The following is a 26,389-nucleotide window of genomic DNA, read 5'->3' as shown; positions in this document are numbered from 1 at the left end:
GGAGCCAGAGCGGTGACTGGAATGTCCAAAGGTCGGCTGGGTGACGGGCAGGTCATTGACCCCTGCGGGAAGAGGGAGGGGGTCCTGTTTTTGGACTGGGCAGGGGCCCAGGAGCAGCGATGCAGGCCGACAAATCGGGGAAGGTGTGACTTGGCACACCGGCTCAAGCACCACGGCCAACGGTGGAATTGTTAAGACTGCGCGGAGCGTGAGATCGGTGCCGTCCTGCGCTGGATCGACTGTCGGGGGGGAGGTGGGAGGGTTGTGGGGGGGGGGGGGGGGCGTGGGAAAAGCAGCCCAGGCTCCAATCACCGTCTCCCCCCAATTCTACCCCCCAGCATTGCTTCAGCCACCGCCTGTGGGAATCGCAGCGACATTCCGAGGTGGGGGACGGGACTGGCCGCACAATGATGCGTCACCTCGCCCTCCGGTCCGACACACACTCGCAGGTGATGGGGGCATCTGTGGGGAGGCCCCAGATAATCCCACCCCCTCCCCGAGCCACAGAACACGGGAACGGAGCGAGCAGCAAGGAGAGAAAAATATAAAAAACTAAAAGCAGGGGAAAGGTTTTGGATTCAGGTCGGGCCAACGCTGGTTTCCCCGTTCGAGGAACACTTGACGATGTACATAGAACGTGGATAGAATCGGTGCCCGGCCCCTTCCCCCCCCACCACACACATTCCGATCACATCGATCAACGAGCGATTCCCCGGCATCAAGCGACAAGATATAAAACAGTAAAATGTAACACAGAAACTGCATAGACACAGCAACATGCACCACACATGGTGACTCTGGGGTGGGGCGATGCTCCAGGGGGTAGGGAGGGGTCCCGGGTTTGAAGAGCGATCCCTTGCTGCTGTTTGGAGAGAGGTGTGTCGGCAGGTGTGTGGCGGGGGGAGGGCGAGGAGCATGGACCAGTGGACTAACCATGACCGGACTGCGTTGATTCATTCAGCAGTGGAGCTCAAACTCTCGTCTGGGTCATGGCCTGAGGTATTGCCATGTGACATCCTGAAACTGAGAGGGGGCGAGCGCGAGGGAGAGTGGCTCAGTGTGTGTTTGGGGGGGGCAGGCACTATTGTCAGTTGGGGGGGCCACTATGGATGAGCATAGAAACATATAAAATAGGTGCAGGAGTAGGCCATTCGGCCCTTCGAGCCTGCACCACCATTCAATATGATCATGGCTGATCATTCAACTTCAGTACCCCATTCCTGCTTTCTCTCCATACCCCTTGATCCCTTTCGCCGTAAGGGCCACATCTAACTCCCTTTTGAATATATCCAACGAACTGGCCTCAACAACTTTCTGTGGTAGAGAATTCCACAGGTTCACAATTCTCTGGGTGAAGAAGTTTTTCCTCATCTCGGTCCTAAATGGCTTACCCCTTATCCTTGGACTGTGTGACCCCTGGTTCTGGACTTCCCCAACATCGGGAACATTCTTCCTGCATCTAAACCTGTCCAATCACGTCAGAATTTTATAAGTTTCCATGAGATCCCCTCTCATTCTTCTAAATTCCAATGAATATAAGCTTAGTCGATCCAGTCTTTCTTCATATGTCAGTCCTGCCATTCCGGGAATCAGTCTGGTGAACCTTCGCTGCACTCCCTCAACAGAAAATAGCCAGGGGTCGGGGCAGGGGGGGGCACTATGGGGAGATGGTGTCACGTAGATAAATGTGTGAAGTTATCCACTTTGGTAGGAAAAACATAAGGACAAAGTATTATTTAAATGGTGATGGCTTGGGAAGTGTGGATGTACAGAGGGACCTGGGTGTCCCTGTACACCAGTCATTGTAAACAAACACGCAGGTGCAGCAAGCAGTTAGGGAGGCCAATGGTATGTTGGCCTTCATTGCAAGAGGGTTTGAGTACAGAAGCAAGGATGTCTTACTGCAGTTATACAGGGCCTTGGTGAGACCGCACCTGGAGTATTGTGTGCAGTTTTGGTCTCCTTACCTAAGGAAGGATATACTTGCCATAGAGGGAGTGCAGCGAAGGTTCACCAGACTGATTCCTGGGAGGGCAGGACTGCCGTATGAGGAGAGATTGGGTCGACTGGGCCTGTATTCACTGGAGTTTAGAAGAATGAGAGGGGATCTCATTGAAAGGTATAAAATTCTGACGGGGTTGGACAGACTGGATGCGGGGAGGATATTTCCCCGGGTCTGGGAAGTCTAAAACAAGGGGTCACAGTCTCAGGATACGGGGGAGGAAATTTAGGAGCGAGATGAGGAGAAATGTTTTCACTCCGAGGGTGGTGAACCTGAATTCTCTGCCACAGAAGGCTGTGGAGGCCAAGTCACTGAATATATTTAAGAGGGAGATAGAGAGATTTCTAGACACAAAAGGCATCAAGGGGTATGGGGAGACAGCGGGAATATGGTGTTGAGATAGAGGATCAGCCGTGATCGTATTGAATGGTGGTGCAGGCTCGAAGGGCCGAATGGCCGACTCCTGCTCCTAAATTCCATGTTCCTATGGTCAGTGGGTGAGCGACGGGCACGATGGAGTGGGTCAGTGTGGGGGGGGGGGGGGGCACTATGGGGAGTTGGTCAGTGTTGGAGCAACACGGTCAAAGTTGCCTCCAGGGCTGGAGCAAGACTGACTGCCCGAATGGGTGGGTTGACTGAGTAAACGGACGGGAGACCAAACAGCCAGGATTCAGTGTCAGCATTCCCAATCCAGCTCGGCAGATCGGACACCCAATAACTGCAGAAAGCGCTCTCGTAATTTTAGCTCCAATACTACAGGTTGGCAAACAGCTTAAAATTAACTTCTGATTAAAATCTAGATTTTTTTTTAAATTGCACAAGGCAGGAAACTAACTTCTGTACAGCAAAGATGTTCGAAAACTAGTATTTTCAAAAGCGCAAACTGGAATTTCCCAAGTCGTTCTCTGTTCCTACAGCTGCCTTCGGTGGAATCTCTCAGCGTAGAAAGAGGCGATTGGGCCCACCGTGCCTGTGCCAGCTCTTCGAAAGACCTATCCTATCACTGCCGCTTCCCGATAGCCCCCCTGCTAATTATGGCGCTCCCTCAGTGCTGCAATATTTATCCCTCGACCAACATGACTAAAAACAGATGATCTGGGTCATTATCACAATGCTGTGTGTGGGAGCTTGCTGTGCATAAATTGGCGTTTCCCACATTACAATAGTGACTACACTCCCAGAAATACTTCATTGGCTGTAAAGCGCTTTGGGACGTCCGAAGGTCAAGAAATGAGCTGTATAAATGCAAGTTATATGTACTGGCAGTCACTTCAAATTCGTTTATCTGCAATCTCTGCGCTCCTCCAATCCTGGCCTCTTGCTCATCCTCCCCCCGCCCCCCCCCGCACTGCCGATTTCCATCGTTCCGCCATTGGTGGCCGTGCCTTCATCTGCCTGGGCCCCAAGCTCTGGGACTCCCTCCCTAAACCTCTCCGCCTCTCTCCCCGTCCTGTGGACTTCCAGAAGGCATTTGACAAGGTGCCACATAAAAGGTTACTGCACAAGATAAAAGTTCACGGGGTTGGGGGTAATATATTAGCCTGGATAGAGGATTGGCTAACTAACAGAAAACAGAGAGTCGGGTTAAATGGGTCACTTTCTGGTTGGCAATCAGTAACTAGTGGGGTGCCGCAGGGATCAGTGCTGGGACCCCAACTATTTACAATCTATATTAACGGCTTGGAAGAAGGGACTGAGTGTAACGTAGCCAAGTTTGCTGACGATACAAAGATGGGAGGAAAAGCAATGTGTGAGGAGGACACAAATAATCTGCAAAAGGACATAGACAGGCTAAGTGAGTGGGCAAAAATTTGGCAGATGGAGTATAATGTTGGAAAGTGTGAGGTCATGCACTTTGGCAGAAAAAAATCAAAGAGCAAGTTATTATTTAAATGGACAAAGATTGCAAAGTGCTGCAGTACAGTGGGACCTGGGGGTACTTGTGCATGAAACACAAAAGGTTAGTATGCAGGTACAGCAAGTGATCAGGAAGGCCAATGGTGTCTTGGCCTTTATTGCAAAGGGGATGGAGTATAAAAGCAGGGAAGTCTTGCTACAGTTATACAGGGTATTGGTGAGGCCACACCTGGAGTACTGCGTGCAGTTTTGGTCTCCGTATTTACAAAAGGATATACTTGTTTTGGAGGCAGTTCAGAGAAGGTTCACTCGGTTGATTCCGGGGATGAGGGGGTTAACTTATGAGGAAAGGTTGAGTAGGTTGGGCCTCTACTCATTGGAATGAGAGGTGATCTTATCGAAACATATAAGATTATGAGGGGGCTCGACAAGGTGGATGCAGAGAGGATGTTTCCACTGATGGGGGAGACTAGAACTAGGGGGCATGGTCTTAGAATAAGGGGCCGCCCATTTAAAACTGAGATGAGGCGGAATTTCTTCTCTCAGAGGGTTGTAAATCTGTGGAATTCTCTGCCCCAGAGAGCTGTGGGGGCTGGGACATTGAATATATTTAAGGTGGAGATAGACAGATTTTTGAGCGATAAGGGAGTGAAGGGTTATGGGGAGCGGGCGGGGAAGTGGAGCCGAGTCCATGATCGGATCAGCCATGATCGGATTGAATGGAGGAGCAGACTCGAGGGGCCGTATTGGTCTACTCCTGCTCCTATATCTTATGTCCTGATGCAAGTTGTATGTACTGGCTGCCACTTCAAATCCGTTTCTCTGCGATCTCTGCACTCCTCTAATTCTGCCCTCCACCATCGGTGGCCGTGCCTTCTGTTGCCTGGGCCCCAAGCTCTGGAACACCCTCCCTAAACCTCTCCGCCCCTCTCTCTGTCTTCCTTTAAGATGCTCCTTAAAACCTCCCTCTGTGACCCAGCTTTTGGCCGCCTGTCCCTAATATCTCCTTCTGTGGCTCGGGGTGAGATTCTGTCCTGTAAAGCGCCTTGGTACTTTTCACTATGCTGTATAAGTGCCCGGTGAAAGTTACGGCTTGGAAAATAGTGTGCGTTTTGAAAATGCTGGTTGGTCGAGAGCAATTGCTCCGCCCGCTCCCTCCCGGGGCCAGCAAGGACAGGGACAGGGAGGGAAAGCCAGGGTGGGGAGGAGTGACGGACGAGCGGTTAAGCGAGGTCAGAGTCTCCCCGGGGGGGCGGGTGCGTGGTGCATGCTGGTTCTATACACTGACCGTTAAAGTGGTCACAACGCTCTTCGTCAGAAACATCAGCGCAATCGTCATCTGCAACACAGAAATCAGCCGACACAACACAGGGTTGGCAGGGGGGTTGTGACAGACAGAGAGAGGCACAAAAGAGCATTCAAACAACAACAACAACATCAACACAGGAGGACAAGACTAAAAAGCAAATGAAAGGCAATTCGATATTACTGCTGCGTACAACGACGACAAGACAAAACATTGATAAAAAGTCAAACGAACACACAAGGGGGCACTGGCAGGGAGTGATTCAGGACTGGCATCAGCAGCAGCTTAACCCAGCACCGGGGTTCAGTTCTCGCACAGTGAATCGGAGAGGTAATGTTAAACTTGGATCGCACCTTTGTTAGACCACACTTGGAGCACCGTGCACAGTTCTGGTCTCCATATACCTGGGTTAGACCACACTGGGAGCACCGTGCACAGTTCTGGTCTCCATATACCTGGGTTAGACCACACTTGGAGCACCGTGCACAGTTCTGGTCCCCATATACCTGGGTTAGACCACACTGGGAGCACCGTGCACAGTTCTGGTCTCCATATACCTGGGTTAGACCACACAGGGAGCACTGTGCACAGTTCTGGTCTCCATATACCTGGGTTAGACCACACAGGGAGCACTGTGCACAGTTCTGGTCTCCATATACCTGGGTTAGACCGCACTTGGAGCACCGTGCACAGTTCTGGTCTCCATATACCTGGGTTAGACCACACAGGGAGCACTGTGCACAGTTCTGGTCTCCATATACCTGGGTTAGACCACACTGGGAGCACCGTGCACAGTTCTGGTCTCCATATTACATAAAAGGTATGGAGGCACTTGAGGATAATACCAGAACTGAGAGGTTATAACTATCAAGGAAAGAGTGAACAGACCGGGTCTCTTTTCTCTAGGTATGAGAGGGCTGAGGGCTGACCCGATAGAGATCTTTAACATTATGAAAGGGTTCGATAGGGTAGACGTAGAGAAGATATTCCCACTTGTGGGGAAGACCAGAACTAGGGGGCCATCAATATAAGACAGTCACTAATAAATCCAATGGGGAATTCAGGAGAAACTTCTTTACCCAGAGCGGGGTGAGAATGTGGGACTCGCTGCCACAGGGTGGGGTTGAGGCGAATAGTATCGATGTATTTAAGGGGAAGCTGGATAAACACATGGGGGAGAAAGGAATAGAAGGATATGGTGATGGGGGCGAGATGGAGGAGGGGTGGGAGGGGGCTGGTGTGGAGTTTAACCCCGGCACGGAGCGGTGGGACCAAGGCCCGTGTCTGTGCTGGGAAATGCAATACTCTCACGCTTTCTCCCTAAGGGGATGGAGTATAAAAGCAGGGAAGTCTTGCTCCAGTTACACAGGGTATTGGTGAGGCCACACCTGGAGTACTGCGTGCAGTTTTGGTCTCCGTATTTACGAAAGGATATACTTGCTTTGGAGGCAGTTCAGAGAAGGTTCACTCGGTTGATTCCGGGGATGAGAGGGTTGACTTATGAGGAAAGGTTGAGTAGGTTGGGCCTCTAATCATTGGAATTCAGAAGAATGAGAGGTGATCTTATGGAAACATATAAGATTATGAGGGGGCTCGACAAGGTGGATGCAGAGAGGATGTTTCCACTGATGGGGGAGACTTGAACTTGGGGGCATGGTCTTAGAATAAGGGGCCGCCCATTTAAAACTGAGATGAAGAGGAATTTCTTCTCTGAGGGTTGTAAATCTGTGGAATTCTCTGCCCCAGAGAGCTGTGGAGGCTGGGACATTGAATATATTTAAGGTGGAGATAGACAGATGTTTGAGCGATAAGGGAGTGAAGGGTTATGGGGGGCGGGCGGGGAAGTGGAGCTGAGTCCATGATCGGATCAGCCATGATCGTATTAAATGGCGGAGCGGGCTCGAGGGGCCGAATGGCCGTCTCCTGCTCCTATTTCTTATGTTCTAAATACAATTGTATATTTATCCAAATTTAACAACGAACAGAAATCAAAGCTACGTACATTAAAAAAAAAACAGCGCACAGTTCAAAAATAGAATGGTTTCTTCCTGGCGTTGAACTGCGTATCAAACAAAAAAATTATCTGAATGCATCCCTTCAAACAAAGATTGGCTTCTTCCTGTGCATTTTCTGACGAACAGCGTACCTAACTCTCTGGGTGAATTTTTGGGTGAATTTTTGGGGGATATTTAGACAGGTTTCAAGATTATCACAGAATTTTATACACACTTTGAGCCACAACGACGCAATATTTTGCACCTTCTGAAGATACAGGCCCAGAAATCGCGGCCTCCCTGGTTGTAACGAAGTTTCTACGGACCTGAGAAGGCATCAGAAAAGCTGGATTTCGGCAGGCAATGCACATGCGCTGAAAACTCTGGCTTGACCGATCCTCCGCATCTCGGGAGCGAGGACATTTGCACGGGCAAGATTTCTGATATTTACCAATATCTTGCCCTGCAAATGTCCTCATGAACTCTTGTGCCTGATAAAAGCACGCGTATAGCCTACTGTTACAGGCGTAAGAGTTTAAAAACATACAGAAATATAATTACATTTAAAAAGCATGTTATTTTTAAAAACCCTGCGCACTAAGTTAACTTTTAATTCTGCTTAAAAATAAGTGTTTTAAAAATCGGCCAATTTATTTTTCTTTTTAAAAAAAAACATCAACTTTAATTTCTACAGTGTATTTATGTGAGTTTTTTAATGTTTTATGCAGTGTGTGTGTGTGTGTGTGTGTGTGTGTGTGTGTGTTTAACTTTCATAGTAATAGAAGTTTTAAGATTTACGAAGCTCCTATTGCTATGAATGAGAAAATACTTCACCGTGATTGGGTGTCCAGGCCCTCGTGACTCCTTCGGACGTCCCGACGTGAACGCGCTCCGTTGCGCGAGAAGAGGCGGCTTCGAGTCCGGGATCTCTGGCGGGCGTTGGGACCAAAAGGTAAGCGCGCGCGCGTTTTTTCTCGCTTTTGGTCGAACGCCCGCGGGAAAGAAAAAAAAAAACAGGATTTCCAGGCCATAATTATGCAGTGAAATATGATCACCGGCAGGCCGGGGCCATTGGAGGGAGGAGTGTGCGGTGGCCCAGCCCGGAAATCAGCATGGTCCCGGCCTGCAAGACCATCGGTAGGCCGGGGCCATTGGAGGGAGGAGTGTGCGGTGGCCCAGCACGGAAATCAGCATGGTCCCGACCTGCAAAACCATCGGCAGGCCGGGGTCACTGCAGGGAGGAGTGTGCGGTGGCCCAGCACGGAAATCAGCATGGTCCCGGCCTGCAAGACCATCGGTAGGCCGGGGCCATTGGAGGGAGCAGCGTACGGCGGTATACCACTGCAGGGAGCAGTGCGTGCTGCTGCGTCAGGTCGCTGATTGCAGTGCGGGCAGGCACAGGAGGGGCGAAGGAGCAGCGAGAGATTGTAGAGCGAAGTGACCGGAGCCCAGGAGAGGTGTGAGTTCGAGGGCCCAGGGGCAGCACGGACCAGCCCACACTGTGCGATATGTGCGCGCACTGGGCCCGTGCAGCAGAGCAGGTCTCCAGTCGTCCTGGTTAACCCTTGCCCCCGGACCGAGACCTCGCTCTGTCAAGCCCCGTGTGGTGGCTGGTGTGCAACGGTCACCCCACGTTAAAACAATCCACCCACAGGCATCTTCCACCCTTCAGGATGTAGTTCGGGATCTGGAATATTAGGTCCTTCATTGAAACACCTGGGAACTTGTCCCTTTTTGGCGTGGAATCAAGTCATCCTCGATATGAGTGACCAACGATGATAATGATGGTGCTTGACCAAGCTTGTGACGAAGATTTAGAGTTAATGATATAAAAATTAGGGCCTAAAGCCGAGGGCCAAACAAATGCGAGGGCCAGAGGTGTAGAGCCGATGATTTATCCGGCCCAGAGTGCAACTCGCTGCCGCAGATCCCAGTCCCGAATCAGTAACACAAGCAAACAAAAGCCGGCAAACAGGGAACGGACAAATGGTGGGGAGGGTGGTCAGCGTCTCACTCACCAGCATCGCATCGCCAGTTTATGTTGATACATCGCCCGTTGTTGCAGGTGAACTGGGTCAGCGGGAAGCAGGTCGGGTAGGCTGCGGATACAGAGCCAGATTAGCGTTACCGCGCCTGTGCATTGATCCACATTTTCACAACCCCTTCCCTTTTCCCCCACGTTGTCCGCCTCGAGCGCTTGACCCCGAAATGGGCTCCCAACTGCACACGTCCTCGGCATAACTAAGATGGCCTTTAACCACCTCCGTAATATCGTCCGCCTCCGCCCCCCTGCCTCAGCTCATCCGCTGCTGAAGCCCTCATTCATGCCCCCGTTACCTCCAGACTTGACTATTCCAACGCACTCCCGGCTGGCCTCCCAATTCTACCCAACGTAAACTCGAGGTGATCCAAAACTCGGCTGTCCCCATTTCCTAACTAGCACCGAGTCCCGCTCACCCATCACCCCCTGTGCTCACTGACCCCGTGTCCTAACTCGCACCGAGTCCCACTCACCCATCACCCCCTGTGCTCACTGCCCCCGTGTCCTACCTCACACCCAGTCTCACTCACCCATCACCCCCTGTGCTCACTGCCCCGTGTCCTAACTCGCACCCAGTCCCACTCACCCATCACCCCCTGTGCTCGCTGACCCCGTGTCCTAACTCACACCGAGTCCCGCTCACCCATCACCCACTGTGCTCACTGCCCCCGTGTCCTACCTCACACCCAGTCTCACTCACCCATCACCCCCTGTGCTCACTGCCCCGTGTCCTAACTCGCACCGAGTCCCACTCACCCATCACCCCCTGTGCTCGCTGACCCCGTGTCCTAACTCACACCGAGTCCCGCTCACCCATCACCCCCTGTGCTCGCTGACCCCGTGTCCTAACTCACACCGAGTCCCGCTCACCCATCACCCACTGTGCTCACTGACCCCGTGTCCTAACTCGCACCGAGTCCCACTCACCCATCACCCACTGTGCTCACTGACCTACATTGGCTCCCGGTTAAGCAAAGCCTCGATTTCAAAATTCTCATCCTTGTTTACAAATCCCTCCATGGCCCTCGCCCCTCCCTATCTCTGTAATCTCCTCCAGCCCCTACAAGCCTCCCTATCTCTAACCTCCTCCAGCCCCTAGACCCCTCCCTATCTCTGTAACATCCTCCAGCCCCCTACACCCCTCCCTATCTCTGTAACCCCCTCCAGCCCCTACACCCCTCCCTATTTCCGCAACCTCCTCCAGCCCCACAACCCCCCAAGATGTCTGCACTCCTCTAATTCTGCCCTCCTGAGCATCCCTGATTATAATCGCTCCACCATCGGTGGCCGAACTTTCTATTGCCTGGGCCCCAAGCTCTGGAACTCCCTCCCTAAAGCCCTCTACCTCACTCTCCTCCTTCAAGGCGCTCCTTACAACCGACCTCTTTGACCCAGCTTTTGGTCACCTGCCCTAATTTCTACTTATGCAGCTCGGTGTCCAGTCGTTTTTTCTCGTGATACTCCCGTGAAGCACATTGGGACGTTTCATTACGTTAAAGGCGCTATATAAATACACGTTGTGGTTGTTTGAACAACCCACAATTCCTGCTGACCAGGGCTGCCCCAATCAGTGCAAGCCCGATAAACCGGGGGAAAACATCTGCCAGGGCATTGTTGTCGGCGGTGCTCCAGATCTTGGTCCTGTATCTCCCCTTTCTCCACACAGTGAAGCATCCCACGATGACAGGACGCTATTGATGCAGGTAGACTAGCCCTCCCTTGGATCATTCAATAACCTCCCGCTTTTGTGGACCACACACACGTGTCAACTTCCCTTAATGGCCTCCCTATGTTCCTAATGTAACAGACTCGAGGGGCTGAATGGCCTCCTGTTCCTAATGTAACAGGCTCGAGGGGCTGAATGGCCTCCTCCTGTTCCTAATGTAACAGGCTCGAGGGGCTGAACGGCCTCCTCCTGTTCCTAATGTAACAGACTCGAGGGGCTGAACGGCCTCCTCCTGTTCCTAATGTAACAGGCTCGAGGGGCTGAACGGCCTCCTCCTGTTCCTAATGTAACAGGCTCGAGGGGCTGAATGGCCTTCTCCTGTTCCTAATGTAACAGACTCGAGGGGCTGAACGGCCTCCTCCTGTTCCTAATGTAACAGGCTCGAGGGGCTGAACGGCCTCCTCCTGTTCCTAATGTAACAGGCTCGAGGGGCTGAATGGTCTCCTCCTGTTCCTAATGTAACAGGCTCGAGGGGCTGAACGGCCTCCTCCTGTTCCTAATGTAACAGGCTCGAGGGGCTGAATGGTCTCCTCCTGTTCCTAATGTAACAGGCTCGAGGGGCTGAATGGCCTCCTGTTCCTAATGTAACAGGCTCGAGGGGCTGAACGGCCTCCTCCTGAGCCTAAAACCAGGCGACAGCGAATGGGAAGCTACACAGTGGGTTTCTTCACCCTCTCGGGAAATACGATCCCCAGCGCGCCCCCGTCAAGCGCTCGCCGCGACGCGACGCTCACTCACCGCAAGAGGCCGGCTCGTCCGATCGGTCTCCGCAGTCGTCGTCCAGATCACACGTCCAGGAGTTGGGGATGCAGCGCCCATTGGCACAGGAGAACTGGTTGGGGGGACACGTCCGAGCTGGAGTCGACAAGACAGGGGGCGGGGGGAAATAAAGAAAGTGTTTTAATGCTAAGTTCAGAACCGCTCCCAATGGCATGGCGGACAGAAGGTAGACGAGGAGGATTCTAAGAGACGGCCATCACAGAATCACACGTGGTTCTACTGACACTTGCTCAAGACTGAAATCGGTACATTTTTGATGGGATATCGAGGGATACGAAGCCAAGGCATGGTCGCATAGAATGGTGCAACAGGATCGAATGGCTGAACGGCCTCCTGTTCCTAATGTAACAGGCTCGAGGGGCTGAATGGCCTCCTCCTGTTCCTAATGTAACAGGCTCGAGGGGCTGAACGGCCTCCTGTTCCTAATGTAACAGGCTCGAGGGGCTGAACGGCCTCCTCCTGTTCCTAATGTAACAGGCTCGAGGGGCTGAATGGCCTCCTGTTCCTAATGTAACAGGCTCGAGGGGCTGAACGGCCTCCTCCTGTTCCTAATGTAACAGGCTCGAGGGGCTGAACGGCCTCCTCCTGTTCCTAATGTAACAGGCTCGAGGGGCTGAACGGCCTCCTCCTGTTCCTAATGTAACAGGCTCGAGGGGCTGAATGGCCTCCTCCTGTCCCTAATGTAACAGGCTCGAGGGGCTGAATGGCCTCCTCCTGTTCCTAATGTAACAGGCCCGTGCTGAACGGGCCTGCTCCTGTTCGTGCATACCACGGGAGCTCCACGCAGCAGTCCCAGCTTGGACTTCACACTTTCAGGAGAGGAGGACGGGGGGAGGGGGTTGAGGATAGTGCATTCAAAACAGACGCGGGAGCTGGTCAAATAGCTGCTCAAGAATGCGGCTTGAATCGATCAGGGATAATTAAGTGCAAACCCAGATGGCCAAACGCTCTGCCGAACCGACAATTCCTTCGCCACGAGTTGTCCGGGAAATTCCACGCGCGGTCTGCTTCTGATCAGGACTCGCTCTGATGGACCTCCGCAAGGCTCCCCTGGGGAGGCGGGGGGGTTTAACCGAGAGGCATTCCGATGGACTGTAACCTTCTCAGACGTTCCGCCCTCAGACAAAAAGTGAGCCAGCCCCACCCCCTCAGGAGATGAAACAAGTTGGACACAATCCATGCGGAGGAAAAGTGTTCCAGGAATGTCCAAATTATTACACTCCCGACGGGGTAACCTGTGCTGCAGAATTTTAACCGTGTGCAGTCGGCTTACACGGAATCCCTGTGATCGGGGCCCAGGAGAGGCGAGAGTTCGGGGCCCAGGAGAGGCGAGGGCCCAGGGGCAGCACGGGCCCAGCCCACACTGTGTGCGATATGTGGGCGCACTGGGTCCGTGCAGCAGAGCTGGTCTCCAGTCGTCCTGGTTAACCCTTGCCCCTGGACCAAAGACCTCGCTCTGTCAAGCCCCGTGTGGTGGCTGGTGTGCAACGGTCACCCCACGTTAAAACAATCCACCCACAGGCATCTTCCACCCTTCAGGATGTAGTTCGGGATCCGGAGTATTAGCTCCTTCATTGAAACACCTGGGAACTAATCCTTTCCGGCGTGGAAGCGAGTCATCCTCGCTTCGAGGAACCGCCTATGATGATGACACGGAATATACGGCACAGAAACAGGCTATTCGGCCCAACCAGACATTGCCGGCGCCTGGCAGTTAAAATTAAAAAAGCTACATTATTATTTAAAATGGAAAGAGATTGCAAAGTGCTGCAGTACAGCGGGACCTGGGGGTACTTGTGCATGGAACACAAAAGGTTAGTATGCAGGTACAGCAAGTGATCAGGAAGGCCAATGGTGTCTTGGCCTTTATTGCAAAGGGGATGGAGTATAAAAGCAGGGAAGTCTTGCTACAGTTATACAGGGTATTGGTGAGGCCACACCTGGAGTACTGCGTGCAGTTTTGGTCTCCGCACTGTCAGAGGGGCAGTACTGAGGGAGCGCCGCACTGTCGGAGGGGCAGTACTGAGGGAGCACCGCACTGTCGGAGGGGCAGTACTGAGGGAGCGCCGCACTGTCGGAGGGGCAGTACTGAGGGAGCGCCGCACTGTCGGAGGGGTGGTACTGAGGGAGTGCCGCACTGTCGGAGGGGCAGTACTGAGGGAGCCCTGCACTGTCGGAGGGGCAGTACTGAGGGAGCTCCGCACTGTCGGAGGGGCAGTACTGAGGGAGCTCCGTACTGTCGGAGGGGCAGTACTGAGGGAGCACCGCACTGTCGGAGGGGCAGTACTGAGGGAGCTCCGCACTGTCGGAGGGGCAGTACTGAGGGAGCTCCGCACTGTCGGAGGGGCAGTACTGAGGGAGCTCCGCACTGTCGGAGGGGCGGTACTGAGGGAGCGCTGCACTGTCAGATGAGACGTTAAACCGAGGCCCCGTCTGCCCTCTCGGGTGGATGTAAAAGATCCCGGGGCCACTATTTGGAAGAAGAGCAGGGGGAGTTCTCCCCGGTGTCCTGGGGCCAATATTTATCCCTCAACCAACATCACAAACAGATGATCTGGGTCATTATCACATCGCTGTGTGTGGGAGCTTGCTGTGCGCAAATTGAGCTGCCGCGTTTCCTACATTGCAACAGTGACCACACTCCAAATGTACGTCATTGGCTGCAAGGCGCTTTGGGACGTCCGGCGGTCGTGAAAGGCGCTATATAAATGCAAGTCTTTCGGACGCCTCAAGGTGAAGTCACAGCTGCACAACATGAACACCTGCGCACGACCACCGCCCCACACCTGAGGGCCGACACTTCTGCGCCCGAGCCCCTGCCCTTGCTCGCCCCCCGCCCCCGTTTACCTGAACAGGTGGAGTTGGACTCGTCCTCGCTGTTGCCACAGTCGTTGTCCCCATCGCACAGCCACCTGATGGGGATGCAGCGGTTGTTCTGGCACTTGAAGCGGTCCGAGGGACAGGTGTGCTGGTCTGTGGGGAGGAGCGAGCAACAGGGGGTCAACACAGGCACAGGAGGGGGGAAATAAATTCACACATGTCGGGGGAGGGAGGCCGCGCCGTGTGTGTTCCTCAAAGCAGCGGCCGCCATTCATAAGGGGGTCAATCCCTCGCCCACACAACAGAGGTACACTCCAAGGCGGCCTTATTTAAGTCAGGGCCATCGCTCTGCGGTATAGTAATCTCGTCTCCGCGTAAGACTTGAGCGCCCAGGCTGACACTCACCGGCGCCACTACTGAGTGAGCGCCGTACTGCGCTGTCGGAGGGGCGGTACTAAGGGAGCGCCGGACTGCGCTGTCGGAGACGCATTACTGAGGGAGCGCCATACTGTACTATCGGAGGGTCGATACTGAGGGAGCACAGCACTGTCAGAGGGGCAGCACTGGGGGAGCACCGCACTGTCGGAGGGGCAGTACTGAGGGAGCGCCGCACTGTCGGAGGGGCAGTACTGAGGGAGCGCCGCACTGTCGGAGGGGCAGTACTGAGGGAGTGCCGCACTGTCGGAGGGGCGGTACTGAGGGAGCTCCGCACTGTCGGAGGGGCAGTACTGAGGGAGCCCCGCACTGTTGGAGGGGCAGTACTGAGGGAGTGCCGCACTGTCGGAGGGGCGGTACTGAGGGAGCCCCGCACCCATCACACAAAATGAAAAACGTTTACAACCTTGCTGCACAGGAGGATCCCACTGGGCCCATCGTTGCCCGTGCTGTGCCGGCTCTGTGACAGAGCGACCCAATCAGTCCCACTCCCCCCTGCCCTTTTCCCCCACAGCCCTGTGAATTTTTCCTTTGGATAATTTCCCTTCGAATTGTCACTGACCCTCTCGCGATGAACCCCAGTGCTTGCTTTGCGTTTTTTTGTTTAAAAGGCTTTACTGACCTGCGTCGCTAATTTTAGTGATCTGTGGATTTGTCTCGGGTCCCCTCTGTTCATCTCGGGGGGCCGGGGGGGAATATGGTGTGTGCAAGCGAGCGTATTTGCTTGCGCGCCCGCGCGGGGAGTATGCGTGTGCGCTTGTTCGGACTGCGGAGCCAGCGTGCTAACGAGCTCACATCGAGCGGTTACAATCCATGATACCCGCCCTCCTGTATGACTCAGAGACATGGACCATGTACAGAAGACACCTCAAGTCGCTGGAGAAATACCAACGATGTCTCTGCAAGATCCTGCAAATCCCCCGGGAGGACAGACGCACCAACGTTAGCGTCCTTGACCAGGCCAACATCCCCAGCATCGAAGCACTGACCACACTCGACCAGCTCCGCTGGGCAGGGCCACATTGTCCGCATGTCCCAGACACGAGACTCCCCAAAGCAAGCGCTCTACTCGGAACTCCTTCACGGGCAAACGAGCCAAAGGTGGGCAGAGGAAACGTTACAAGGGACCACCCTCAAAGCCCTCCCTGATAAAGTGCAACATCCCCACCGACACCTGGGAGTCTCTGGCCCAAAGACCAGTCCGCCCTAAGTGGAGGGAGTGCATCCGGGAGGGCGCTGAGCACCTCGAGTCTCGTCGCCGAGAGCGTGCAGAAACCAAGCGCAGGCAGCGGAAGGAGCGTGCGGCAAACCAGTCCCACCCTCCCCTTCCCTCAACGACTATCTGTCCCACCTGTGACATGGACTGTGGGTCCCGTATTGGACTGTTCAGCCACCTAAGGACTCATTGTTAGAGTGGAAGCAAGTCTTCCTCGATTCCGAGGAACTGCCTATAGTGACAATTCTTATACGTACGACAGATCTCCGGGACCTCATCGCTGTTGTCCAGGCAGTCGTTGTCCCCATCACACTTCCAGCGTTCCTGAATACAGCGGCCGTTCTTGCAGGCAAATTCTCCTGGCTGGCACAGGGGTGGAGGGATGTAGGCGGGATTCGCTGGTGGGGAGAACGGGGGAAGGAGCACAGATTAGTAACGGTAAACAGAGCGGAACATGCTGCATTAAGCCTGTATCGAACCTGGGTTAGACCACACTGGGAGCACCGTGCACAGTTCTGGTCTCCATATACCTGGGTTAGACCACACTGGGAGCACCGTGCACAGTTCTGGTCTCCATATACCTGGGTTAGACCACACTGGGAGCACCGTGCACAGTTCTGGTCTCCATATACCTGGGTTAGACCACACTGGGAGCACTGTGCACAGTTCTGGTCTCCATATACCTGGGTTAGACCACACTGGGAGCACTGTGCACAGTTCTGGTCTCCATATACCTGGGTTAGACCACACTTGGAGCACTGTGCACAGTTCTGGTCTCCATATACCTGGGTTAGACCGCACTTGGAGCACTGTGTACAGTTCTGGTCTCCATATACCTGGGTTAGACCACACTGGGAGCACTGTGCACAGTTCTGGTCTCCATATACCTGGGTTAGACCACACTGGGAGCACTGTGCACAGTTCTGGTCTCCATATACCTGGGTTAGACCACACTTGGAGCACTGTGCACAGTTCTGGTCTGCAAACTACAAGTGGACATTAATAAACTTGCAGAATGGACATGTAATTAATATCCAGTCTGTCCCTCTCCCTCTCCCTCTCCAGCCAGTGCCTCTCCCTCTCCCTCCAGTCTGTCTATCTCTCCCTCCCTCCAGTCTGTCTCTCTCTCTCCCTCCAGTCAGTCTCCCTCCCCCTCCCTCCCTCCAGTCAGTCTCTCCCTCCCTCCAGTCAGTCTCTCCCTCCCTCCAGTCTGTCTCTCCCTCCCTCCCTCTAGTCAGTCTCCCTCCAATCAGTCTCTCCCTCCCCCCACTCAGTGTCTCTCTCCCCCCCTCTCTCGCTCCAGGCAGTCTGTCTCCCTGTCTGCTCTCCAGCATCACTGCCCTCTATCCGTTCACACTAGGCAACCCTCTCTCTCGCCGATATCCATTCTCTCTCTCAGCTCCCTCCAGCTGCCCAGTGCTCCCCTATCTCACAGCTCCCCACATCTACTCCGTGCTCCTCTCGCGACCCCCCACCCCCCCCCCACCACAACCCTCGTTCACACAGTCGCTGCACGGGGCGACTGAAACCGCTCTCTCCCCCCGTCCCCCCCACCTCCTACCTTTGCAGGTGACGTTGTCTCCGTCGAGGAGCTGGTCTTCAGCACAGCTGCAGGAACGCCCGCCTGGGGTGGCCAGGCACAGGCTGCTGCAGCCACCATTGTTGACGCGACAGGCGTTTGTACCTGGACACGGGGGGGGGGTGGGGAAAACAGAAGAACAGAAACACTTCTGTACTGAATCACTGTTCCTATGTCGCGCACGCAACATCTTCACCACCGCTGCTCAACTTCACCGATTCCCAACAACGAGACGCAGTGTGAACCAACCACTACATATTCTGCTCTCCTCATCCAAGGAAGGATATACTTGCCATAGAGGGAGTGCAGCGAAGGTTCACCAGACTGATTCCTGGGATGTGGGGGGATTGTCCTATGAGGAGAGATTGAGCAGACTGGGCCGATATTCTCTGGAGTTTAGAAGAATGAGAGGTGATCCCATTGAAACAGACCAGATTCTGAGGGGAATTGACAGGGTAGATGCAGGGAGGGTGTTTCCCCCCCCCCCGGGCTGGGGAGTCTAGAACCAGGGGTCACACAGTCTCAGGACAAGGGCTCGGCCATTTAGGACTGAGATGAGGAGGAATTTCTTCACTCAGAGGGGGGTGAATCTTTGGAATTCTCTGCCCCAGAGGGCTGTGGAGGCTCAGTCGTTGAGTGTATTCAAGGCTGAGATCGAGAGATTTTTGCTCACTAAGGGAATCGAGGGATCGGGCAGGAAAGTGGAGTTGAGGTCGATGATCGTATTGAATGGCGGAGCAGGCTCGAGGGGCCGAATGGCCTCCTCCTATTTCTGATGAACATTTATACCAGTAACATCTTCACTTGGGGAGGGAGGGTGAGGGGGGTTTAATGTTTCCCGGTCTGCTACCTAAACACAGCGATTCTGGGCACTGCCCCCAAGGAGGGATATATCGGCCTTGGGAGGGGGAGCAGCACAGATTGACAAGAATGATACCCGGGGGCTGAAAGGGGTTACATTTCGAGGACATGTTTTATCCATTACCTGGAGCACAGATGATTAAGGGGTGATCTCATTGAGATGGTTGAAGAATTTGATCGGGCCAATAGAGTGTAATTATTTCCTCTGTCGAGTGTGTGGAGGGAAGACAAAGTCCACCATAAGCGGGCTTAACCTTATATTTAGAGCCAGGCCTTTCAGGGGTGATGTACTGGAGTACTGCATACAGTTTTGCTCTCCGTATTTAAGGAAGGATATACTTGCATTGGAGGCTGTTCAGAGAAGGTTCACTCGGTTGATGCCTGGGATGAGGGGGTTGCCTTATGAAGAAAGGTTGAGCAGGTTGGGCCTCTATTCATTGGAGTTTAGAAGAATGAGAGGTGATCTTATCAAAACGTATAAGATTATGAGGGGGCTCGACAAGGTGGATGCAGAGAGGATGTTTCCACTGATGGGGGAGACTAGAACTAGGGGGCATGGTCTTAGAATAAGGGGCCGCCCATTTAAAACTGAGATGAGGAGGAATTTCTTCTCTCAGAGGGTTGTAAATCTGTGGAATTCTCTGCCCCAGAGAGCTGTGGAGGCTGGGACATTGAATATATTTAAGGCGGAGATAGACAGATTTTTGAGCGATAAGGGAGTGAAGGGTTATGGGGAGCGGGCGGGGAAGTGGAGCTGAGTCCATGATTAGATCAGTCGCGATCTTATTGAATGGCGGAGCAGGCTCGAGGGGCCGAATGGCCGGCTCCTGCTCTGCATCAGGAAGCACTTCCGCACACAAAGGGGTGCGTGGGAAGCCGGAACTCTCTCTCCCCCCGCCAACAAAGTTTTAACATCAGTGAACGACTGCATTAGCACAGTGCAGAGACCTCCCGCGCCCCCCCCCCCCCCGCAACAGCACGCTTGAAGCTGTGCACTAGGACCAGCAGGGAGCAGATAATGCCTTTCGAGTCCGTCACTGTGCACCAGCCAACTCCGTATTCAGACAAGTGACAACCAACTCTTGCCGCACTAACCACTTCCTCAATCGCACACTCCTCCGAAATCTCACCGGCTCAAAAATCCAATCACAACCGTTACCACGCTTCCGATCAAGCTGCTGGCTCATTGCATCATATCTAAAACTATAACTATTTCAAGCAATGCCAGTGGATATGTAGGGTTGGTTTCGGGGGCGGGAGGGGAGGAGAGACAGATACAACTACAAGGAAAGATTGCACAGGTTGCGTCTCTGTTCTCCAGAGGGGCGACCTCATCGAGGTCTTCAAAACAATGACGGGGGTTTTATAACACAAGAATTAGGAGCAGGAGTTGGCCATTCGGCCCCTCGAGCCTGCTCCGCCATTCAATGAGATCGCGGCTGTTCTTCGACCTCAACTCCACTTTCCCGCTCGATCCCTTGATTCCCCCAGATTCCAAAAATCTATCGATCTCAGCCTTGAATATACTCTCTCTCCCTCCCCAGTCTCTCTGGGGCAGAGAATTCCAAAGACTCACCCCCCTCTGAGTGAAGAAATTCCTCCTCATCTCAGTCCTAAATGGCCAACCCCTTATCCTGAGACTGTGACCCCTGGTTCACTCTGCCCCAGAGAGCTGTGGAGGCTGGGTCATTGAATATATTTAAGGTGGAGATAGACAGATTTTTGAGCGATAAGGGAGTGAAGAGTTATGGGGAGCGGGTGGGGAAGTGGAGCTGAGTCCATGACCGGATCAGCCATGGTCGTATTAAATGGCGGAGCAGGCTCGAGGGGCCGAATGGCCAACTCCTGCTCCTGTTTCTTATGTTCTTGTGTTTACTTAACCACAGAGGGAACTGACACTTCAGACAGCTCCAAGCTGGAAACGGTCAGGAGCAGGCAGCAATTACACTCTGACTGACCTCGGGCTGAGTTTACTTAAGCACGGACGGGAACTGCCCCTTCAGACGAGCAAGCAGCAATCACACTCTGACTGACCTCGGGCTGAGTTTACTTAAGCACGGACGGGAACTGCCCCTTCAGACGAGCAGGCAGCAATCACACTCTGACTGACCTCGGGCTGAGTTTACTTAAGCACGGACGGGAACTGCCCCTTCAGACAAGCAGGCAGCAATTGCACTCAGACTGACCTCGGGCAGAATTCACTTAACCACGGATGGGAACTGCCGCTTCAGACAACTCCAACCTGCTCAAACGGTCAGGAGGAGGCAGCAATTGCACTCAGACTGACCTCGGGCGGGGTTTACGTAACCACGGACGGGAACTGCCGCTTCAGACAGCTCCAACACCTCCATAAACGGTCAGCAGCAGGCAGCAATTACACTCTGACTGACCTCGGGCGGAGCTTACTTAACCACGGGAGGGGAACTGTCGCCTATTTCTGATGTCGTTGCGGATTGTCGGAGAGGGTTACCTTGCTGTTGCTGGGCATCGTACATGCGGATCTCGAAAGTGGGTGGCCGCTCACTCCTCAGCAGCGTCACCACCTTGGTGGTCTGGTCGAAGCGGTAGATATTGCCGCTCCGGTACTCCGTCCAGAAGAGGTAGTTGCCGTAGTGCGTGAAGCCGAAGGGATGGCTGAGCTCGCCACGCTCATACACTGCCTGCGGGAGAATGCCGGGGGAGGGGAGAGGGAGATCAGTTACTGTAAACGGGTAGCCCACTCGCCCCGCTGTCAGAAAAATCCCAAAAACAAGAGAGAACAATCACCGCGTTCAAATCCACGTACATTTCCATAGCGCCTGTCACCACTCAGGATGTCCCATAACGCTCCATAGTCAATGAAGCACTGCAAGTGTAGTCACTTGTAAATTAGAAAACGCGACAGCCAATTTGCACACAGCAAACTCCCGCAAACACCAATGTGATAATGACCCAGATCATCCGTTTTTTTTTTTAAAAAGTGATGTTAGATGAGGTCTAAATATTGGCCCCAGGACACCAGGGAGAGCTCTCCATCCAATAGAGCCATGGGATCGTTGACAGGCGCCCAATAGGGCAGACAGGGCCTGGATTTAATCTTTCGTCCGAAAGACGGCACTTCAGACAGTGCGGGGCTCCCTCAGTACTGCCCCTCCGACAGTGCAGCGCTCCCTCAGTACCGCCCCTCCAACAGTGCGGCGCTCCCTCAGTACTGCCCCTCCGACAGTGCGGTGCTCCCTCAGTACCGCCCCTCCAACAGTGCGGCGCTCCCTCAGTACTGCCCCTCCGACAGTGCGGCACTCCCTCAGTACCGCCCCTCCGACAGTGCAGCGCTCCCTCAGTACCGCCCCTCCGACAGTGCGGCGCTCCCTCAGTACTGCCCCTCCGACAGTGCGGTGCTCCCTCAGTACTGCCCCTCCGACAGTGCGGTGCTCCCCCAGTACTGCCCCTCCGACAGTGCGGCGCTCCCTCAGTACTGCCCCTCTGACAGTGCGGTGCTCCCTCAGTACTGCCCCTCCGACAGTGCGGCGCTCCCTCAGTACTGCCCCTCCGACAGTGCGGCGCTCCCTCAGCACTGCCCCTCCAACAGCGCGACCCTTACCCTCCTATCCGTGCCGTTGAGGAAGATTCTTTCAATCCGGTCGTAGTAGGCCTCACACCAGTACAGGATGCTGTTCTGGATGTCCAGGCTCAAGCCATTGGGCCACAGGATGGTCTTGGAGGTCACAAAGATGTTACGATTCGTGCCATCCATCCAAGCCCTTTCGATCTTGCCCCGCCTGGTGTCCTTAGGATCCTCCTCCCAGTCCGTCCAGTACATCCACCTTCCCAACACAAAGACAGCAATGTCAGCACAAGCCCCGCCTTGCTACAGCTCCCCCGACAAAACACGCACTCGCTTACATCGTAAGAACATCAGAAATAGGAGTCGTCGGCCATTCGGCCCCTCGAGTCTGCTCCGCCATTTAATCCGACCATGGCTGATCCGATCATGGACTCAGCTCCACTTCCCCGCCCGCTCCCCATAACCCTTCACTCCCTTATCGCTCAAAAATCTGTCTATCTCCACCTTAAATATATTCAATGTCCCAGCCTCCACAGCTCTCTGGGGCAGAGAATTCCACAGATTTACAACCCTCAGAGAAGAAATTCCTCCTCATCTCAGTTTTAAATGGGCGGCCCCTTAATTCTAAGACCATGCCCCCTAGTTCTAGTCTCCCCCATCAGTGGAAACATTCTCTCTGCATCCACCCTGTCCAGCCCCCTCAGAATCTTATACTTTTCAAGAAGATCACCTCTCATTCTTCTAAACTCCGATGAATACAGGCCCAACCTGCTCAACCTCTCTTCATAAGACAGCCCCTTTATCTCCGGAATCAACCGGGTGAACCTTCTCTGAACTGCCTCCAATGCAAGTATATCCTTCCTTAAATACGGAAACCAAAACTGCACACAGTACTCCAGGTGTGGCCTCACCAATACCCTGTATAACTGTAGCAAGACTTCCCTGCTTTTATACTCCATCCCCTTTGCAATAAAGGCCAAGATACCATTGGCCTTCCTGATCACTTGCTGTACCTGCATACTATCCTTTTGTGTTTCATGTACAAGAACCCCCAGGTCCCGCTGTACTGCGGCACTTTGCAATCTTTCTCCATTTAAATTATAATTTGCTTTTCTATTATTTCTGCCAAAGTGGATAACCTCACATAAACCTCATAAACCAACTAGTTCGTAATAGCTATGAATTCTTAAGCCAAGAACTTATGAAACAAATACATTACATTACATTTGGCCCATTGAGTCTGTGCCGGCTCTGTGACAGAGCGACCCAATCAGTCCCACTCCCCCCCTGCCCTTTCCCCCCACAGCCGTGAATTTTTCCCCTTCCAGTATTTACCCAATTCCCGGTTTGAAAGTCACGATTGAATCTGCTCCCACCGCCCTTTCAGGCAGCGCGTTCCCGATCACAACAACTGGCTGCGTAAACACATTCTCCCCATCTCCCCCTCTGGTTCCATCGCCGATTATCGTCAATCTGTGTCCCTCTGGTTACCCCACCCTCCTGCCCCCGGGGAACAGTTTCTCCCCGATCTACTCCATCAAAACCCCTCTCCCCCCTCGCAATTCCGAGCACCTCGATTAAATTTAATCGAGAAAGAGATACTGCCTTCTGTGTCGAGTGCTGATGACGTTAAAACTCACTTTTTGTGCTTCATGTAACAACTTCATGACAAATTTGGCAGATGGAGTATAATGTTGGAAAGTGTGTGGTCATACTCTTTGGCAGAAAAAAATCAAAGAGCAAGTTATTATTTAAATGGAGAAAGATTGCAAAGTGCTGCAGTACAGCAGGACCTGGGGGTTACTTGTGCATGAAACACAAAAGGATAGTATGCAGGTACAGCAAGTGATCAGGAAGGCCAATGGTATCTTGGCCTTTATTGTAAAGAGGATGGAGTATAAAAGCAGGAAAGTCTTGCTGCAGATATATAGGGTATTGGTGAGGCCACACCTGGAGTACTGCGTGCAGTTTTGGTTTCCGTATTTACGAAAGGATACACTTGCTTTGGAAGTAGTTCAGAGAAGGTTCACTCAGTTGATTCTGGAGATGAGGGGGTTGACTTATGAGGAAAGGTTGAGGAGGTTGGGCCTCTACTCATTGGAATTCAGAAGAATGAGAGGTGATCTTATCGAAACGTATCAGATTATGAGGCGATTTGACAAGGTGGATACAGAGAGGATATTTCCACTGATGGGGGAGACTAGAACTAGGGGACATAGTCTTAGAATAAGGGGCCGTCCATTTAAAACAGAGATGAGGAGGAATTTCTTTTCTCAGAGGGTTGTAAATCTGTGGAATTCTCTGCCCCAGAGAGCTGTGGAAGCTGGGACATTGAATATTTTTAAGGTAGAGATAGACATATTTTTGAGCGATAAGGGAATGAAGGGTTATGGGGAGTGGGCGGGGAAGTGGAGCTGAGTCCATGATTGGATCAGCCATGATCGTATTGAATGGCGGAGCAGGCTCGAGGGGCCGTATGGCCTACTCCTGCTCCTATTTCTTACATTCTGCTGTTTCTTTACGTGCCAGTATAATGAACAGTGAAGAGGAGAGGGATAGACTTCAGGAAGTCACAGACAGGCTGGTGACATGGGCGGGCAGGTGGCAGATGAAGTTTAACGCTGAAAAGTGCTAAGTGATACATTTTGGTTTGAAGGACGAGGAGAGACAATATAAACTAAAGGGTGCACACCTTAAGGGGGTGCATGAACAGAGAGACCTGGGGGTATATGTGCACAGGTCGTTGAAGGTGGCAGGGCAGGTTGAGAAAGCGGTTTAAAAAAGCTTACAGGATCCTGGGCTTCATAAATGGAGGCGTCGAGTACAGAAGCGGGAGAATTATGATGAACCTGTATAAAACACCGGTTCGGTCGCAACTGGAGTATTGTGTCCAAGTCTGGGCCCCGCACTGGAGGGAGGGTGTGAAGGGCCTGGGAGAGGGTACAGAGGGAGATTGACCAGAATGGTCCCGGGGGGATGAGGGACTTCAGTGACGTGGGGAGCCTGGAGAAGCTGGGGTTGTTCTCCTTGGAGCAGAGAAGGTTAAGGGGGAGATTTGATCGAGGGGTTCACAATCACGAGGGGTCTGGACAAAGGAGATAGAGAGAAACTGTTCCCATTGGTGGAAGGGTCGAGAACCTTAAATATACACAACGACTGAGCCTCCACAGCCCTCTGGGGCAGAGAATTCCAAAGATTCACCTCCCTCTGAGTGAAGAAATTCCTCCTCATCTCAGTCCTAAATGGCCGACCCCTTATCCTGAGACTGTGACCTCTGGTTCTAGACTCCCCAGCCCGGGGGGAAACACCCTCCCTGCATCTACCCTGTCAATCTCCCTCAGAATCTGGTCTGTTTCAATGGGATCACCTCTCCTTCTTCTAAACTCCAGAGAGTATGGGCCTAGTCTGCTCAATCTCTCCTCATAGGACAATCCCCCCACATCCCAGGAATCAGTCTGGTGAACCTTCGTTGCACTCCCTCAATGGCAAGTATATCCTTCCTTAGGTAAGCAGACCGACACTGTACACAATAATCCAGGTGTGGTCTCACCAGGGCCCTGTATAACTGGAGTAAGACGTCTTTACTCTTGTACTCAAACCTTCCTGTAATAAAGGCCAACATACCATTTGCTGTAAACACTTGCTGTACTTGCAGGTTAACTTTCAGTGATTGGTGTACAAGGACAGCCAGGTCCCTCTGAACACCGACATTTCACAATCTCTCACCATTTACAAAATACTCTGCTTTTCGAGTTTACCGACCAAAGTGGATAACTTCACATTTCCCGACATTATATTCCATTTGCCGTGTTCTTGCCCACTCACTCAGCCCGTCTATATCCCCTTGAAGTCTCTCTGCATCCTCCTCACAACTTACATTCCTACCGAGCTTTGTATCATCAGCAAACTTGGATACATTACACTCGGTCCCCTCATCCAAATCATTGATATAGATTGTGAATGGCTGGGGCCCCAGCACAGATCCCTTGCAGCACCCCACTAGTTGCAGCCTGCCAACCCGAAAATGACCCGTTTATTCCTACTCTCTGTTTACTGTCCGTTAACCGATCCTCAATCCGTGTAATATATTACCCCCAATCCCGTGAACCCTAATTTTGTGCAATATCCCCTCGCTCTTGCTGACCTCCATCGTCAACCATACCCCTGTCCCAAGCAAGGGTGTTAGGGTATTACAGTCAGCAAGTCTTGCTGCAATTGTCCACACCTG

The 26,389-nt window shown here is 53.0% G+C and overlaps 1 protein-coding gene across 1 annotated transcript in view; it reads right to left on the bottom strand.

The window, feature by feature from the left end:
- LOC139240889 (low-density lipoprotein receptor-related protein 1-like) overlaps positions 1 to 26,389 on the bottom strand; it is a gene marked incomplete at its 3' end in the record, with an annotated part of 408,599 nt that overhangs the window by 94,376 nt on the left and 287,834 nt on the right. Inside the window, exons 13-20 of the mRNA XM_070869393.1 lie at positions 22,198 to 22,420; positions 21,088 to 21,277; positions 17,739 to 17,861; positions 16,435 to 16,575; positions 14,554 to 14,679; positions 11,665 to 11,781; positions 9,178 to 9,258; positions 5,148 to 5,198 (exon numbers count right to left, since the gene is read on the bottom strand). Of these exons, the coding sequence (XP_070725494.1) occupies positions 5,148 to 5,198; positions 9,178 to 9,258; positions 11,665 to 11,781; positions 14,554 to 14,679; positions 16,435 to 16,575; positions 17,739 to 17,861; positions 21,088 to 21,277; positions 22,198 to 22,420 (1,052 nt within the window). The remainder of the gene's footprint in view (positions 1 to 5,147; positions 5,199 to 9,177; positions 9,259 to 11,664; positions 11,782 to 14,553; positions 14,680 to 16,434; positions 16,576 to 17,738; positions 17,862 to 21,087; positions 21,278 to 22,197; positions 22,421 to 26,389) is intronic.

The sequence above is a fragment of the Pristiophorus japonicus genome, chromosome X (assembly GCF_044704955.1).
Source record: "Pristiophorus japonicus isolate sPriJap1 chromosome X, sPriJap1.hap1, whole genome shotgun sequence".
Lineage (NCBI taxonomy): Eukaryota > Metazoa > Chordata > Chondrichthyes > Pristiophoridae > Pristiophorus > Pristiophorus japonicus.
Note: the sequence above shows the minus strand (reverse complement) of the source record. Positions and strands in the feature narration are given on the sequence as shown.